Genomic DNA, 19203 nt, shown 5'->3' with positions numbered 1-19203 from the left:
ATCTGAACAGCTGAAGGCTGGCAAAGCCTCATTTGCAACTGAAACAGTGGAAAGTGTCTGGCAGACTAAATTGCAGACAATGATACTACTTTATGGAATACCCCTAAGAGCATAAAAGCCTTTTTTTTCCCCTTTGCATAGACCCTGCCATTAAGTCTTTGCCTGGGGATGATGAAAGCTTGCCTTTACTCCAGTGTGACCACTACAATATGTGGAATACCAAGTGAAAGTATGCAAGGATCCTCCATATCATGTTCAATAAAAGCAAGCCGGTCTTTAGACAATGCTCAACTAAAATATTTAACGTCACCAGTGCGACTTCAAGAATCTGGTCTTCAGTTATCAACATAGCAACAAAGCTCTGCAGAGAATCACAGCACAAATAGCAACTGTGGTTTCATGCAGAGGAAGGAAAATATCACGTAACGCTTTAAAAATTGCTTCCTAATATAACAAATGAGAGGGGCTGTGGAAGAGTTCTAGCTAAAAGGACAGGGATGAATGAGCTGGACACTGAGTGGCGGGATGGTGGTAGCATCTTTTGTAAATCTGAAGCAATGATGCCCATATATCTCTGAAGAGTAAGGAAAAGCTCCTTGGCAGGCAGCAAGTTTCCAGATACAGCACATGAGGGTAACATTTCCAGCTGGGATCCCAAGCATACAGAACTAAAAACCAGTAGTAAATCCAGAAAGGCATTACTCTAGTGAATGAGCCATCCCAGGCAGCGAGCAGAGGATCTTTAGAAATGGTATGCATGGACAGAGCTGATTTTCGAGCTCTGCAAAACCTGCAGCTACCTTGAGCTGGGGAACATAAACCTTTGTGGGAAATCCCAGATGTTTTTATAATGTAAAGAAGCTGTAGACATTTTTTCCTAAGGTTAGCTGTGAAAGTATTTAATGATCACAAGTGCTTAAAGGTCCAGTTGGTCCCTAGCACGTATAGTAGCCATTAAATCTGCCTGACTGGGACACATCAGCACGGTGCAGCTGGAACTGTTGCAGAGGCCTGACCCTGTGCTGGGAATTGGCACAGGCTGTTTCTCCTAGTCCTGGCACTCCCTGGTTCCACATCTTCACTTTCTCTGGACCTTTGCTTTAGCTTTGTGTTTTCCCTGCTTAAACAGTAAACAACCAGGAACAAGGATTGTTTTATGCTGTTTGTACCACAAACACTCTTCATGAGGACCAACACATCCCCCACGCAACAACTAATGTGCAAGTCAGGCGTAGATGACCTTTTCTGCAAGTTGCCTGTTGCAACGCATGAGCGCCACAGTCAAAACATGCATTGACCTTAGAAGCACAACACAGAATGAACGTGGAAAAAACAGCAGCATTTTGGGGGAACTATGAACTGATTGTCTTATACCACTACCAATGATCTCCTTACAAGTCTGCTATCATTTAAAAAGGCATCACTGCTGCTGCCGTTGTCAGTGGAGAGTCCAAAAATGGGCCGAGCACCGATGTGGGTGGCTTTTCTCAGCATGCCACTTGGCCAGAAACTGTAATGGGGACAATGCACCACGTTCACTGTTTAGTCAATGACATGGAAAAAAAACAACCTGAAGATCAGCTGACATGCTCACTTTGCATAAATCGCAAAAGCAGAATTTATTCTGAAGGATGGATCATGGGTTGCTCCTGGGAAGATAACGGAAAGCGAGTAGCAAGCCAGAAACCTCCGTTGCTTTTTTCCATCCTGGAGTTACTGCATTACTGCAGCCAATCGTTTTGGCTACCCTGGCCTGTCAAGCAGCGTGATGCTAGGCATGGTTTGAGGCAGTCCCAAAGGAGTACACGCCGCTCTGACCTAAAGGATTGGCAGAACCCTCTGAGATGCTGGAGCATGACCACACACCTGCAACAGCCAGCAGCAAACATCTACTAACCGCCATGGCCACGCTCTGATGGCTGATGCAGCACCTCCCCCTATTCACGTTGGACCTGCCACGTATTCAGCAGAAAACTACCTGCAAGAGACTTGACTGGCCTGGAGCTGAACAGGGATTGCACGAAACGTGGCATCTGCAACAAAAGCCTCCGTAGCACATGCATGCTTCTTAGGAACCACGCTGCTCAGGGCAAGGCAGAAGAACAGGCTTAGAATCAAGATCATTACAAACAACATCAAAAACTTATTTCTAATAACTATTTTTTTGTTAGAAAATTTATTTAGAAAACACATTAACTGCTCCCTATTTCACTTACCTCCTAGAAGAATTTCAACCAAAAATAATCTTGAAAACTGTATTTCTTTTAGCTTTTTAATCATCTAACCAGAAGAACCTGAGTCATCCTTGCTTTTGCTTTCCATTTCCTGATATTCTAGCTAAGATATCTACCTAGCTTAAAAAAAAAGATGCAATAACTAAATAATAACTTTGGTAGCATTACGATGGCCTAATATATAGGTTTAAAACTTTATTAACACTGAAAATATAAGAACAGCTGTTGTGTCTAATGTACTAACTATATCACAGAAGCATGAAGATTAAAGGCTTATGATTTCAAAAATTAACTCATAAATAAATACCTGGAGAAACTAATTCACCAAAATCTTAGGTTACACCTAATAAGTTGAGCATCAGTATAGAATCAGCATCAAACTAATTTTTATATGTAAGAGTAAGAAAAAAAAATACAGGATAAAGTTTTTAGAAAACCCGGACAGGCAAACCCTTTCTTCACACAAGTTAGAGCTATTTCCACAAGTTTTAACCTTGCTTTTATGTAAGAGTTGGCCTCATTTCATCACTGACCTTTAACTGCAAAAGCAGCTAAAATGCTTGCATGCATGTTCAAAAATTGAAGCCACTTTTAATTGTTCTTTAAGTGCAAAGAGAACAGCATGTTTATTATATGCAAAGGAAAAAGCTGTAGAAAAAAATGCTGCTGTACTTTAAAAGCAGCCATGACCACATTGCTTATGAATATCATCCCTTCCGATCTAGACACTAGCTTTTCAGCTGCTACTGCCCAAAGGCATCAACAACAAAGCTGCTTTAATCATCTCAGAGCTTGCTTTTTTCTCCCCTTAATATCAATAAAATTTCTATCAGATGCAAAGACTGTCTTATAATTTGTGGCCAAGCTGCACTAATTAAAGAAACTCCAGTCTTCAAGATTTCAGAAAATAGCAAGTACAAAAGAGCAACAGGCTCCACGCTTATACAGTGTGCCTCTCAATTACAGTTTTTTGGCAAATGTGAACATATTTCTCACTTTTTATATTGAGAAGAATCTCTTTCCGTTGATACCCATGCTTAATTCAATATTGTGTGTAGTTTCTTCTACACATACAGCAGAAAAGCATGAAAAATGCCACTTGCCTTTCCCTACCAGCCAGCCATTTCCCTTCATTCGTACTACCCGAAGAAGACCTCCTTTCCCAGAAAGAAACCACCTTTCAGTTTTCTAACCCACGCTCGGTAGCATTAAGTAAGCATTACATAACACATCATCTTTAAGGTTAGTTCTTGTGTAAGCAATATCATTTCCTTTGGCGTCAGGGAGCTTCAGATGATCCTGTTGAACGGACAAGGAGCCTAACCTGCTTTCCGAGCCACTGTGGCAGGAAAAGAAGCCATGCCACAAAACAAGTAACTGAGATTTCTGGGTTTATGAAAACCTCAAGCCACTTCTAGAAGGTAAATGGGACGCGGTCATGGACAATTCTTTTATTGACAAACTGAAGAACAAAATCTTACCTCCCGCCTTGATTAGGGAAATTCTTGGCCATGTCTGTTGCAAGACAATGTGACTGTAAACTTCCAAAATCACTAGTCGTACTTTTGAAAGAAGTTAATAAATGGGACTATATGAGCAATGGAAACTGAATAGAGAAGGTATCTCCTGCCTTAATGTCCCAAAGCAGAAATCGGGAAGTTACCCAGTACAGTAAGTTATCTTCAAGTTGGGTGTCCAATGCCTTTCCCATCAATCGTGGCCCTGGATGCCTTTTGCTTGCATGCAGTCTAAAGCTAAAACAAAGCACCTGGCCCCCTGAATTAAAGAATATAAGAACCACAGAGAAGCTGCTTCTCCTTTCCAACACAGACAGGCACTATTTATTAAAACTATGGGATGAAAATCTGCCATTGGCTCCAACAGCAACAACCTCTCTGAGGACTAGCACTTCCCAGAAAGCAAGTAAAGCCAAAAGGATTTTTCTGCAAAATCTCATCTTTTAAGGTCTTCAAAAACTTAGACACTTAGCAAGGTGAATATAATGAAAACCAGAAATTCATATCCATATTGAAATTTGAATTTCCTACCCATTTCAATTATTTTTTTTCATTCCATGGGTATTTATGCCTATTTGGATTGGAAGAGATAGTACTTGCTAAGTGCTAACCCACAATCATGAATTCTGGATTCAATACATCTTTGTAAAATAAAATATAACTCTGCCTCTTCCTTAGATTTTGGGAATCGCAGAAAAATCGTATCAGCTTTTACCATAAACTTCAGAACATGAAAATGAAAAGCATGCTCTAAGAGCTACGAAGCAGATGCTGTAAGTCCAGCGAGGCACCACACTCCTGCTCTATATGATGCTACAGCCACGCTCACCTGCAGAAAACGAAAGAGAGAGGATTTCCAAAACACGGCAAGCCATAGCTTGCAACAGGCTGAGAGAAAAGGCAGTAAGTGCAGCCAGATTTTTTACAAAACTCTGTAATACTTGCAGTTGTACACCAAATTAAAACCAGAAGGACTGCGCGACAGTTTAAAGCAGAAAATCCAATATGCAGTCTGCGTGCCTGTCCAAAAAAGGCCAACTTTTCCACAATTAATTCCAAGTTACTCTTCCATCCTCCAGCATCCTGCTCATGGCTACGTGCAGGCCAGCTGGCTGCTGGCGAAAATTTCACTCCAGAGCTATATCAGGCGCTTGGGTTATCTCCCTCCGAGTCGGTGGGACTTATCTCTGTACACTGATGGTATTTGCTCACATGGTTTCCTGTAAAGCTTGTGAATGATTTCCTTATCTTGTCTTTTAAGTAAAGGGTAAACCAGGCTCCTCTTCAGCCTCTAAAACTTGACAGAATAGGAAGAGTCTATCTGCTTTAGAATTTCTAAGTGTGCTGCACCTTGTAGGAACACATCTAAAGTGTTTTATCCTTCTGCAAAAAAACCCCATCTTAATTAGTACCATACCGAAATTCATAGGCAAAACAAATGACTAGAAAGAAATTTCTTACAGATATTAAGAAATTAAGTAATAGCTTTCACTGACAAATGAAAAGAAGAACAGCTGGAAGATCTGCTCGGGAAAAAGTCCTGAGCAATGGGGCAACCCGCAGGGTGCATCCCTGGGTGCCACTGGTTCATAGCACCATCACTGCATCCCTCGGCCTGGCCATCCCATCTGCCTGGGTGAGGAAAGAGATGGAAAAGAAGGGAGGGAGGGAGGGAGGGAGGGAGGGAGGGAGGGAGGGAGGGAGGGAAGCTGTATTTAAAAAAAAGTATATATCAAAACCAAATTACTACAAAGCCCCATCCTCTGGACAGCTTTATGTTTACAGCAATGGGTAGACTGGATATGGTGAAGCACACTAAGCAACTTTAATAAAAAAACAACCTTCAGAGAAGTTCAGCTTTTTGTATGCTAAACTCTTTTGAAGATGTAACTGTTGAAATACCTGGTGTTGGGTGCTTAAAATCTCTCCACCTCTCCTAATTTAAAAAAAATGGGTCCCAACAGAACACACATGACAGAGCAGAACTTGGTCCTCTACTACTGCTGTTGCTGAGATTGCAGAAATGGAAAAAATCACTTAAGACTCTTAGGGCCATTTCTCCCTTCTCCCCACTGTGAGATCTGCTTCCTTGATTGCTTCTTGTCTAATATTAGAGACCCAAAGCAAAAACTTTGTATTAGCAATCTTGAAACCTCCAGCACAGTCTCTCAGGGCATACTACTAAGCTGTTTTAACAGCCACTTTCACGTTTTTCCCCAATTTCATGATTGCACCCCAGGCCCGTAACTCCCCACTATAACTCCCCACTACCGCCCTATACCACTCCCGGTTGGGTGTAACACTCATTAAATATCATTAGACAAATCATGCAACGAACACCTCCCATCACAGCTTTAGCCCATGCTTCATCAAACTGAAAGCATGAATTTTTTTAATAAACTCTTTTCACATGAGTAACTCCCAGTCTCCCAATTATTACTGTCATTTTTCACTCGCATCCTGAATAATTCCCACGTAGTCCCACCAAAACCCTACAAAGAAGGATTATCTCCTCCACTTTCCTTCTTTTTAAGGGCTCAATCCCAAACCTAGGAGAATTACTATAAAGATTTCTTTTAATTTCAGGGGGCTTTAAATAATTTTATTGCTTATAATGTGTGCATATTTAAAATATTTAAGGATCTTAAATGGAAAAAATATTTTTCAATAGGTATTGAAAAACAAGTATATAGGTATAACAAGTATATAGGTATATAAAAACAAGCTATAGGTATAGAAAAACAAGCTCATGCTACACAGAACAGAAGACACCTTTGAAACTGCTAAGGTTTCAAGACTAGCAATGCTGCAGTACATGTGGTCTGGCTATCTGCCCCACTCCTCCTGGCTGGCACTACATGGTCTTCTATCCTCCCCTAAATAACCTCCACCCCTGGTCCATGCTTCTCCCTGAGTCCACAAGCTGTCCCCAGTGCTCGCAGGAGCCCCTGCTGACTCTCATTTTTCTATTACTTTACTATGACATTAATTTCCTCCAGGTAGGAGTAAGGAAAATCAACTCTTGACTTTGTAGTCACAATTTCATCCCACAATAATTACCTATTTTTTTATTTCAACTTGAAAGAGACTAAAGATTTTGTGACAGCTTGCAAAACGTAACTTCAAGCTCTCTATATATAGTTTCTTAATGCAGAGATTTTCTGAGTACAAAAATTGTTTTGCAAAACATTGCCATCCCCAAGTAAGTCTTGTGAAGAACCTGTCCCTGATTCAAGCTTCAAAAGGATGATCCCTGCCCTTGCAATTTCAAACACAGCCTCACACATCTCTCACTGTGAAGACGTCTTGAAAAATTACACATTAGCATCGCATATTCTCCTCTTAGAGAATTCCTGCAGGAAACACACATTACCGTGTCAATAATTATTATTAGCTGACTTTCAGGTATGGCTCAAGATATTGCCCTGTGTACAAGTATACAGAGCTCTCGGTGATTTGCCATTTGGCTGGTTCAGTACTACCACTTCTTCCTTAAGAGCATAGAAGTTGAAGCAGGTTTAGGTGGAAATCACAGCCTTTACATACAGATACCGAGACTGCACGTAGGATGCCTTCATGATTTTTTCCAGGATTCATTTCTCCGACTGGTCTGACGAAGCTCGCACTTATTCACCCCCAGGGAGCCGCACAGAGCAAAGCATCTCCCAGGCTCTACCTGGGGGCACCCGTGCTGAGGGCCACAATCTCACTGGTTTATATAGACACCTACACATACGTTTTAACATATTTTTTTACACAATTTTACATTTCACATAATTGTTGTCCTTGTTTGGTCTCTTCTCATCCCTCAAACAATGTGAGTAAACAGACTTTTGGAAATTAGAAAACCCTGTAGATTTGTACGTATGACGATAAAGAAACCGTATCAGTTTATTGCTGAAAACTCCATCCACCCCTTTAGGCCTCAGTCCCTCGTTTCCATTCGTTATATTGTGTTTTAGCTTAAATGTTGCCTAAATAAACTACAAGGCTTTACAACACAGGGACATAGCTGCAGACAAATTAAATTATCGTTATGGAAACAAGAAATTAAATTACACCGTCATGACAACAACCACACAGGAATCCTGCTACACATTCAAGCAGTCATGTTTAACTCTGCCCCACGTGGTTTTGTCTAACCTCACCCTTGCGGTGAGTTGCCCAGCACACTGCAGAGCTGACATCCCACCCAAATAATTTTCTGTGCTGCAGGTTGAAGTTAGCGCGGCAGGAACTCACTTGAAGGGTGCCAGTGTTTACTGACAGCAAGCTTCTGCTGCAAAGGCAAGGAGAGGGGGGCACAACTCATTGCCAAACTATGGTGAGGGAGATGCAAAAATCTAGTGCCCCTAGATCAAGACCCCCCTACATATCTTTGGAGACAAAAAACCTCCAAAACTCCCAGGCCTGCGGTAAAACCCACCTAACCTTTACAAAGCCAGCTAAGAAACATGCTGCTTTCCGATCTACAACATCAGCCCTTTTCCTTTTCGAACAAGGAGAGCTCATCATGGCACTTGCTCTGGAAATATGTCGGACCAAGACATACAAGACAGATAAGCAAGGTCTGAATCTTGCAGACTCTGGCCTCCACGCAAGCAGTAGGTTTGGCGAGCTGGCTGGACTGCACTCTGTTTTGATTTAAGATGCTCTTCCCAATTCCTTTTCCTTCTTGGAAGTACAAATTTATGGGCAGCCTCCACACAAAGTGCCTCACTAATTATTTTTCAAAGCCAAAGTTTAGAGTGGGGGATCCTCACTTACAGCAAGAACAACAGACTTGAGCAATGTTTTAATTTCTTTTTTCACAATGATTTTGCTTTATCACTCAACCCTGCAAAGATGTGATAGGCGAAGTAGAGATGTGTCTGAAGAAGCACTCAGCTCTCAGCAAGGCAAAGACAGCCTCCCTTGGAGTGACAGGAAAGTCTCAGATACATATATCGAGTCCAGTTTCACCCGTGTCTGAACAGATATGGATTTCCCAACCCTCTGACATGAGTTCCCCATTCTAATTCTAGATTATGTCCTGCATGATTTCCTCCTGCACAGCTGTGAAGAAGCTAATAAACTCCCTGAACCTCCTGCCTTTTTTTTTTTCCCCCAGTAATTGGACATCAGCCTTTTCAGGCGCTCACAACAGCCCTCACTTCTTCAGGGACCAGAAAACTTGAAATGCTGAATGGTGGAAATACAATTTTGGCTGTAGCATGGGGATGAGTGTAAATTTAAAAAAAAATCCATGGGGATTGAACCCTTGTGGCTCTGATGGGACCTGAAACCACCCTCAATGGGGCAGGCGAAAATTACAATACTGAAGAAACACTGTAAAAAAATCTCCACATGTGAGGCCTGCAGCTTTGCCAACTGCTTTCTGGGTGAAAGCCATTTAATATTTGGATGTCTTTCCCACTATGGGAATCTCTTGAAAGATCTACTGTGATTTCAAAAGAGCCCTAACAGAGGAGCGGTTCAACATTTGCACTCCCTTCTACACCACAAAAAAAAAATCTCAAAGCAACAGAATAAAGGCACAAATTTGGCTGCTGGCACCACCCAGGAATCACCCTTTGGTCTGAATCATCAGCGTCGGGTTTGATCTCCCAGTCCACAGCAGCGAGGGTTCTTGCAGGCGTCAGATGCATAATGTATAATATTCTGGAATAGGGCTTCCTTTTCACATGCAAACTTTTATTTTGCTTGTAAATCTGCAGCCTTAAAATTTGCTTTGTAAATACTTTACCTGCTACCTTACTGATAAGGAATGTAGGTAGACAGGCAAGAGCAAGATGTATTTCATCTTTTAACTATTCAAACAACAATATACCCCCCCAAAATACAGAGTTACGCTCTTTTCCTTCACAGTTTAATAGTAATATGCATAGATTTAAAGCAGGTTTTTTGTTTTATCTCTCTCCTAACATTTTTATGGGACAAAACCCTGTTCTTACACAACTTTGAATAGTTTACCTAGATGCCCACCTGGCAGTTTTCCCACTGCTTTCAACGGGCTTTGCAAAACACCAGGCCGTACGGTCCTGATCCGATCTACCCTGGCGAAATCCAGCGCCTTAGAAGTTTCAGCTGCTGGTGCTGGGTCCTCACTGTCACCCCGACAGCTTCGGGTCGCATCTCTCCGCACTCTTCAAAGTTTCTACTGCCTACTCTTAGGCATGTTATAACTCACTCATCAGGAATTTTTAAAGCTTTGGCGTCTAAAGAAAACCCTGCCTGCTCGAAGCCCACCGGGCAGTGCCCCCCTCCCAACCAGCCCAGCTGCCTGCCCAAACCCCGGCCCCCGCGGACTCCTTCCCCTCGCCCCCCGGCTGCTTTTCTGCCACCTTTCCCCACCAGACAGCACAACCACTCATACAAACGCGTTTATCCCCAGCCGGTGCTCCCCCCCAAAAAAAAAGTCTCGGGAAGCAACCGACCGCTTCGCCTCCCGCTGGCAGAGCCCTACCTCGGATGTAGGTGTACTTGCTTTCGTCCAGCGGGCTGGAGGCAGAGCCGCCCATGCTGCCGGGGAGCCCCGCCGCTGCCGGGGAGCCCCACCGCCGAGCCCCGCCGCCGCCCGGCCCGGCACAGCCCCGCTCCGCTCCCTCTTCCCCCTCAGGCGCCGCCTCCCGCCGCCGCCCAAGGGCGGTGGGGCCCGGGGCAGGAGGGCTCCGCCGGCCCCCGCTCCGCCTCTCTCCCTCTCTCCCCACTCCACCCCTTCGTCCCCTACCCAGGTGGGGAGCCCGGGGTTGCCCCTCGGCAGCCTCAGGAATTGGAGGTGGCAGGAGGCTCCGGCAGAAGCTGCGGAGGAGACGGTGGAATGCGGCTATCCGCAAGGCGGGCGGGGTGCGCCTCTCCTCCCCATCGGTTTTCTTTGGCCCATCAAAATGCACAGCGCCGCTGTCTCCTCTTGCCCACGCGTCACCTGTTACTCCCATCTCAAAATCTGCATCCCCTTGAAGCCACACTTAGATCCTTTGCAGCCTCCACAGAGGCTACTTTAAAGACCAATTATTGAACGTGTAGTGGGTATCATGGGATTGATGTCCATTAGAAATAGTTTCCAACTTTTTTCAAGAAGCAAGAACCACCTGAAACATCCTTCAAATCTACAAGGCATGTTGAGACACCATAGGATTCCTGTGGCTTGGCCTGCAGGGCTTATCTTCTTGCTCCAGTTAGCCTATTACTGGGAATCCTGGTGGCCTATATAGGATGCTATTGATATACAATTCCAGAATGAACGATAAGCCTACCCAAACAAGCACTAAAATGCATGTCACGTCAGTAAAAATTGTCCAGTGATCAAACAAACTTCCTAAAACACGCAAGAGCACCAGTGTGTAGAGCCTCGGCACAGCAGCGCAAGATAGTATGGTACAGTTATCTGAATTTCCTTGCCTCTGAATAATAATTGCAGTGAGGCTTTATACCATACGTGACTTCCTACGGTATTTTCTTCCAGTTTGCTGTTTTTATAATGCTAATTCAGCGGAGCAGGAATGGGCAGCATGCCATACATTATTGTGCCTCATGTGTTTAGTATGGAGTTCATGAGTTGCAATGAATATGGATTGTGCCGACGTGCTGGAAGTTCACAGTGACTGGACGTTATGTATTTTCGACTTAAATGCTCTTCATTGAGCTTGCACACATCTGTCATTTGCTGTGAAATTGCTTTAACAAGGTTAAGTTTTACTTATGTGGATTGTGCATTAAGTATGTTTAACACTTTGCCACTCGGTTGATCACAGGATGGTTAAAATTTTTGAGATTGAATATTAAAACTATTTAAACCACACTAAACTTGACTGGATTTGAAATTTTGAAGACGATATGTAATACCAAGTTCAGTATTCTGCTAAACAGCCTCTTCCTTCAAGAAAGCTGACTGAACGCAACTTCAATATTCATGCTCATCATCATCATCAATTCACGCTCTCTGGGCACTTGCTAGTTGCACTCAAGTATAACAGAGCAATTGTTTTAACTTCCCTGAGGAGACAGGGTTCATCCAGAGCATCACTAAAACAGCATTTCACAAGTCTATAGATATCTCAGCTGAGAATATAATACTAAATCAACAGCACATCTAGAGCTCAAATGTGAATCAGACTTTCTTATCAGTATATTTAGCTGTTAAGCTCTGCTTGAGGGCTTTGCACTTGCTTGCAGGATGGTGGATGCTGTGGTTTGCTCACGGCGCCTCTTTGAGCCGTGTAAGCAGACAACGCTGAGGAAATAGTGTTTACTGTCATGCATTTTAAAGGCATTCACTCAGAGGAGAATTTGGCCTGCGCTTAGCGTAGCGTATCTTTTATCAAATGTATTTGAGAAGCCTTTCATAGTGTACAGTCACATGTAATATGCAAGTCAGCTCCAGGAGTCTGGAGAGATAAACTATGGAAAATTCATCAGCCATAAACTGGATTGCTATTCTGTCTCATCATTTAGCAGATGAAGATATGCCAAATCCCAGAAGCTTTCTACCCAAGAACAGATGTCAGTGTGCATAGCGAATGGGAAACCTCCCTGTCTAATTACAGCATGGGTAAAAACAAAACGAGAACTGAATAGCTTTTTTAATTATAACATTTTGTACTTTGGTAATACCTGCTCCCCGAGCATTTCACAAATGCTAGCTAATTAAAGACCATAATTTTCCTTTTAAGATAGGGAAATGTGTCTTTTACTGGCAAAATTTGTATCATAAGCTTCTTAAAAAGATACCATGAGAAATGTGAGCAAAGTCAGGAACAGATATAAATTATTCTATTCCTACACTGCTTGATTACAAAACCGGCCTCCTCTCAGATAAGAAATTGGCCATGTTAGATTTTAGTCTGATGTAACATATCCACACTGCAGCTATCAATGATAAAGTCATACTATCAAAACAAAAATACCACTGGAGGCAAAACAAATATTTCCCCACTTTTTCTCCTATGAAATCCTGATCTTTGAGGATTTTTTTCCCCTTTACTCCCCCAAAGAGTTCCTTCCCTAAACACCTCATTTGTATTATATCCTAAAGGGCGACATGACGGAGCTCTTCCGTCCCACAGAGAAAGTGAACTCATGGTGAAGAGGACCAGGAGAAGCACCTCTTCCCTAAGAAAGGAATGAAGATCTGCCTCCGCTGCCTCTGTGACTTCACTTGTGGCAGCTTGCCATAAGGAGAGAGGTGGTTTCTTACATCACCAGAGTCCAAGCTTCACTCATGGACTGTACCTGTGAGGCAGACAGTGAAAGTACTGGGAGCTCTCGTACCCAAAAAGCACAGTGCAGTCACTACATTGCCTTATTTTGTAGCAGCCTCCAACTCTATTTTGGGAGGAGGGGAGAGGACATTGTCTCCACAATCACTTCTTTATTATCTCCCTGCAGAGGGAACTGCAGTGTAACCCTGATGTGTCACTAATATAGATGTGACAATGACATCCATTCTCAACGCAGATGGGCATACCATCGTAATAAACTTCCAGTCATTGTTAGTCAAACACACACTCCGCAGGGCTGACAAACTGCAGATGTGTCATCAGAGGGACTGATAAAATCTCTGCCACCCTGTGGGCTACTTCTCCTGTTCACCAACACTAGTCTAATTGTAAATAAGACATGCCAAGGAACCAGTTGCTTTGACACGTTGCGTAATAGCACTGCACCATTTGCTTTAGAGGGAACAGCAGGGTTCATCCTGTGTGTACTCTACCACAACATTCTTGGTTGCCTCAGAAACAGAGTTTGTTATCAAACAGAAGCGTTTAAGTGAAATGCATACAAAATCTATTGGGAGAGCAAAGTAATTACCCAAAACTACCTTATAAGATTTCCCTAAGGGAAAGTAGCCATTTTAAGACAGCTGACTTCGTAAGCAGGACAACAAGGTGCTGTAGACAGAGACAACTGCAAATAGAATAAAACCATCATAATAATTATCTATTGCTAGAGGAAACTGCTAACATTATTGCCAAAATCAGGTTGCAGAAAGTAGTACTGGGAAGACATATCAGAAGATAAAAGCATCCCTTTTCTCAGGATAGGCTGTTTGTTGAAATATATTCTGAATCCCTTCCATCTAAGTAACACAGAAAAATGTTATTCTTATGAGTTATTTTTCAAAAGGTTGGAAGGAGGTATTAAAATCTCACTGTGGAAGATACTCTAAAGGAATCACAACTGTTCTGGCTGCAGAGCCAAAATTAATACTTTGATAAAATAGCCTTTAAAAAAGATAGAGTTGATTGTGCTTTAGCTACTACCCTAATTCTGAGAGGGCAGCAAGAAGCACTGAAAACCCACAGAGTGGATTTTAATAGATTCTTAATGACAGAATCATGGAACCTCCCAGATTGAAAGGGACCTCGAAAGATTGTCTAGTCCAATTTTTCACAGGAAAGGGAGCCTAGATGAGATTATCTAGCACCCTGTGCAATTGCATCTTGACAACTTCCAGTGACAGAGACTCTATCCCTGGGGCGGTTGTTACAGATTGTTCTTACTGTAAAAAATTTGTTTCATCTATCAGGATGAAATGAAAAGGCATGATGTGGAGACAGTATATGAAGTGCTAGTATGCTCTACGGAAAAGATAAAAATGGTGTTTATGGTCATTATTAAAATAAGGAAATCAGATAAAACACCTTATTTTTTAACTTCAGAAGGTATGGATGACTACTCATGAGTAGTCTGAACTACTGATGAAGGAGAAAAAGCAAGGCAAAGGTATATTTCAATAGCAGACTGTATCTTGGTGGTAAAATTATATAATTTGTATCTCTATCTTTCACTAGTTCTGTGAAAGAACAGGGTTTAAAAGGTGGTGCGGATCAAAATGCAAACAGGCCACTGAGTGCACAACCTAATGCAGGAGGAGACTTTGCTGCCTTCCTCTCTCCTTATTTTCTTCCCAATTATGTTTTCTTGCCATTCAACACATAAACAACATTTGTTTGAATATTTTGTGCTACAAAATACCAAATAAATAACATTCACCATTTTACCCTGCCTGGCTGCAAATTGTTCATAAATGTCAATTTCTCTGCAGAATCGAATCTGATTATCAATCTGAGAGATTTTTGAAGCTTTTCAGCAATGAAACATTCTCATAATGCATTAATGGTGACACATCAGAGTGCAGTAGTTCTCTCCTCACATTTAGTGAAAATATATATACACCTAGGCCATGGTGAGGCTCAGCTAGGTGTTAGCATTGCTACAAACCTAGAATTTCCATCCCTGGTATCCCAACAGCTCACATCTTATTCCTCAGAAGTACAGAATTTAGTGGAAAGGTAGAAAACTTGAGGTAAAAACTCTTTTTCTGAGTTGTCAAAGAGTGAGGTGGGGTCATGAAAGCTATGCTGTAAATGAGAGCTAAAGGCTTTTATCTCTTTTGACACCTGAGATTCTTGAGTGGGAGGATTTAAGCAGCTGAGCCTTAGAGTCAATGGATCATCAAAACATAAGAATGGTGCAAAAATAGAATTGCTTCTCAAAAAATGAGACTAGCACACTATATATTTACACTAGAAGAGACTGTGCTCTTCCTAGAAATGTTGGAATAGATGACCCCTGAGGTCCCTTCCAACCTGGGATTCTGTGATTCTGTGTGATTCTGTGAGACACATTGATTTGTTCCCTCACCTTGAAACAGAGGTGGCATATAGAAACCAGTAAATAAAACCACAGTTGACTGCACTTCCCACTGCCTAGTGCTCACACAGCTACAGAAGAGCAAACAAGAATGCACAGCTCAATCTGTTGATCTCAGCAGAAATTCCAGCATAAAAGTCCATCTGCCAGAGATCCAGTGGATTCTTTACTGCCTCGAAAGGGCAGACACACCTGCTTGGGAAGACAAAAAGAAAAACCTTCACAAGTGGTAGAGATGAGTTTATAGGGTGGGATTTGCAGGAGGCAGCATTAAAGGCTTTCAGCTCAGGTAACAGAGGAAGGCCCAAGGCATCCCACTGTCTTTGAACAGACTTAGTGAGGCAAGACATCAAAAGCTAGAAATTAGACCTGTCATTTTTTCTTCTTAATTAAGTAAATTGTAGTGTGACTCTCCTTAGAGGAGTAAGAAATTCTGTTCCCATCTCATTAACAAAGATGTGACCAAAACTTTCTTCCCAAGAGAGCTGACGTTCATGTGTTATTAACTACCCTTCAAAAGTACAGCAGGCATATGCTGCAGAAGCTGGATGATCCTGCAGAGATGATTAATGAAGGAGAGGACTAAATCCCCACAACATCTGGATTTGCTTCTTCTGGGCACAGATGGTTTTGGTTGCTTTTTATTCCGAGTATATCCATTAAGACTAAGCATGGGGTTTAAACACAGCCTTCCTGTTCCAAGTCTCCATTTTCCGTGGAGAAGCTTCTCATTGGGAGCCTATCCAAGCAGGCATATGTAGTGATTGAAATGGGATTTGCTAAACCATCTTGCACACTGAATGGGCTGCAAGAGTTCAAAAGGAGATATACAAAGGAAAGCTGAATAGTTTGGATTTTTGATATGTTCTCCCCTCTCTCAGAAGTGATTGTCTCGTCTGCTTCATTTTCTTTCTAAATAATTTTATAAAAACCTTAGCACTCTTAGGTTATTAACTTACAGTAAATGGCTCCCAAAATGTTTACAAGCTTTTCTGTTCATTAAATTCAGATGCTTAGAACATAAGTCCATCCATCCCAGCCTAGCATCTGACATGGGAAAGCCACACAGTAATAAGCCCTAACAACAAAGGACACAATGTACAGAGGGTGAGGTACCTGCTGATCCTTGTAATCCTGTTAGCCTCATGCACCTCTCCAGCTTATATGCAGTCACACAAGAATTTGCCCAGACGAGAGAAGGACATCATCTGCTCGACAGCACCAGCACGTCCAGGGTGCTGTTTCCCCATTCCAGCACATGCTGTGTCATGGTATGTTTGTTACTGGTGCAGGATCTGCCACAGTACTGTTGACTGGTGCATGAACAGCAACAAGCATCTTACAGTGAAGCAGGAAGCAAGAATCTTAGCAAGTACTTATTACCAAGACTTATTTGGGTAGTAATATGTGGACAGAGTTTTTCATTGTCCTTTAGGAGAGCACGTGTCATTAACTGGTGTATTACTTACCTCTGCACTGATTTTCTTATGCTTACTGTGTTACTCTTCTAGTCAAGTGCTAGTAGCGTGTTACGTCTCTTAAAATGGTTAATGCTAATTTGTGTAACACCAAACACCCTAGTTTGCCGTAGAAGCAGTGCAAAATAGTCTCAGTCTGTAAGAAACTATCTAATACCTCCTTTTCCTCAAAATTGTGCATTTTTATATAATAGCAATCTACTTACAATTGATAAACTAGCAAATTACTAGTAAGTCTGTTTTTTTCAAAGCAATTTAAATGTCAAGTGTTTATTTGGTTTTTATAGGAAAGCATAATACTCATTAAAAAAATTCCCAGCTTTCATACACACATACCTCATTGCAAGTCCAGCAGTTTAGCTGCACTATATCAAACATACAGGCATATCTAATGCAGTAAAGCATCCCTCTGCAATAAAAAAGGTAATTCTATTACTTTTTTGATTATGTTTAGCAGAAACCTATATTCTCCTGGTCATCTATGCAGTTCAACTTTACCAGACTGGTTTTGACCACAGTCAGTTACAATCATGTTTGTAAGTGAAGTGCAACTACTGCTTTTCCTTCCTTTTCTATTTCATAATAAAGTCAGTATTTCCGTAAGCACTGGAATCCTCATTTGCCTGACATGAGAGAAAATAACAACATTCTTCTGCTATTCCAACTTTGAAACATGATGACTAGGAGTATTATCATAGATCACAGAAAAATCTAGGTTGGAAGGGACTTCTGGAGACCATCTGGTCCAACCTTCTGCTGGAAGCAGGGCCATCCAGTTAGGTTGTCCAGGGCTCCGTCAAGCCAAGTCTTGAATATTTCCAGTGAGGGAAATTCTTCCACTTCCCTGGTAACCTATTCCAATGTTTAATTGTTCTCACAGTAATTTTTTTTTTTACTTACATCCAGACAGAATTTCTCCTTGAAGCAACTTGTTTGTAGTAGCCTTAATGTGTTTTCCCTTGCTGTATTCAGATACGCAAATTAGTGCTTGTCTCTCTAAATAACTAACAGAAGAAATGGCAGTGGCCTTGTTTTATTTCTGATGTCATGCTGGATATTTAGTAATTTAACTACCTGAAGACTAGCTTTTGTGCAAGTCTTTCATTTCCCCTTTGCACAGCCTGTGTTAAGTACTAGACAGAATTGGGTGGCCTTTAAGTAATTTGCCAAGTACTGGAGAACCAAGGAATGCAGAATTGGGCAGGAGGCTGAAATTAAGGGCATTAACATTCTACAGCAGCCACACACCCCATGTGAAAACAAGGTTTCCAAGGACTTTGCCTACATAGTATAATTGAGCTGTAAAGGTCCCAGCCGCTGCCTGAAGGCCTGTATTCGACCCTCATTTTGTGCACATACATCAAGGCTGTAGACTGAAAGCAGTAGGCAAAACTAACCTTGTAGTCCTGCCAACAATTACCTGTTACTTGGCATACTGCCCAGAATAAAATCTTGCAAAATTTTGTACTCTAGTCTCCATTTCTCTGGTATATTTCTATAGCTATTTAAATAACTGCCAAAAAAAAAAAAAAAAAAAAAAAAAAGAGACAATAAAAATGTTTAGATTATGGAATAAGCATGCGTATTGGTTTGGCTACGGTTCCCTTCTCTTTCCTCAAATAATTGAAAGAATAACAAGAGGGAATACTAAAAAGAACCAGTAATCTAAACAAAGGTTGTGAGGTCAAACTCACTCGCTCCTCCTTCCTTCTCTTTATCACTGCTAGCCGCTTGGCTACTGGCTCTCAGCTGAAGGGACTGGTTGCATTGTTAGTCCATGGACAGAAAACAATAAATGACAAAAAAAAGATTTTATTGGTCCCCAGTGATATCTTGAGCCATTCCAGAGTTTTATGTTGTGCAAGATGAAAATCCTCTGAAAACAAGGAAAAATAAACTGAAGTTCATGTACATGAAGTACCAGCCTTAACTCTGGTCACTATCAATGACGGTTATTACTAGAATGAGCTGCACAAATGACAGCTACATCTGCTGGTGAGGAAAAGTACCAGATTATCTTGGTGGGACTGTAATTGCAGCTATTAGGGAGGCAGCAGTGGAGGACAGACACAAAGTCGAGTTATGAAGATTTTCACTAGTGGTGCAAAAGGTCTTCTTGCTAATAGGTTTCCATAGCAGTGAAATGGGAGAGAAATTTGAATATGTGAATTTAAAGATAGCCCAGTGAAAATTTTGCATCAAGTGGCAATGTGTACAATAGGTGAAGGACTGCAGAAGTCCACCAAATGTGAAGATGTTTCTAGGCAGCACACTATGTTTGAGAATAGGGTGGGTATAAGTAGCTAGTAGATGCTGTCT

General features: G+C 41.8%; 1 protein-coding gene across 1 annotated transcript in view; it reads right to left on the bottom strand.

Moving 5' to 3' along the window:
- NIBAN1 (niban apoptosis regulator 1) overlaps positions 1 to 10360 on the bottom strand; it is a 69157-nt gene extending 58797 nt beyond the window's left edge. The window contains exon 1 of the mRNA XM_075096780.1: positions 10218 to 10360. Within this exon, the coding sequence (XP_074952881.1) occupies positions 10218 to 10272 (55 nt within the window). The 5' untranslated portion in view covers positions 10273 to 10360. The remainder of the gene's footprint in view (positions 1 to 10217) is intronic.
- Positions 10361 to 19203: the final 8843 nt, after the last annotated feature.

The sequence above is a fragment of the Phalacrocorax aristotelis genome, chromosome 6 (assembly GCF_949628215.1).
Source record: "Phalacrocorax aristotelis chromosome 6, bGulAri2.1, whole genome shotgun sequence".
Classification (NCBI taxonomy): domain Eukaryota; kingdom Metazoa; phylum Chordata; class Aves; order Suliformes; family Phalacrocoracidae; genus Phalacrocorax; species Phalacrocorax aristotelis.
This window is presented reverse-complemented; position numbering and strand designations above follow the sequence as displayed.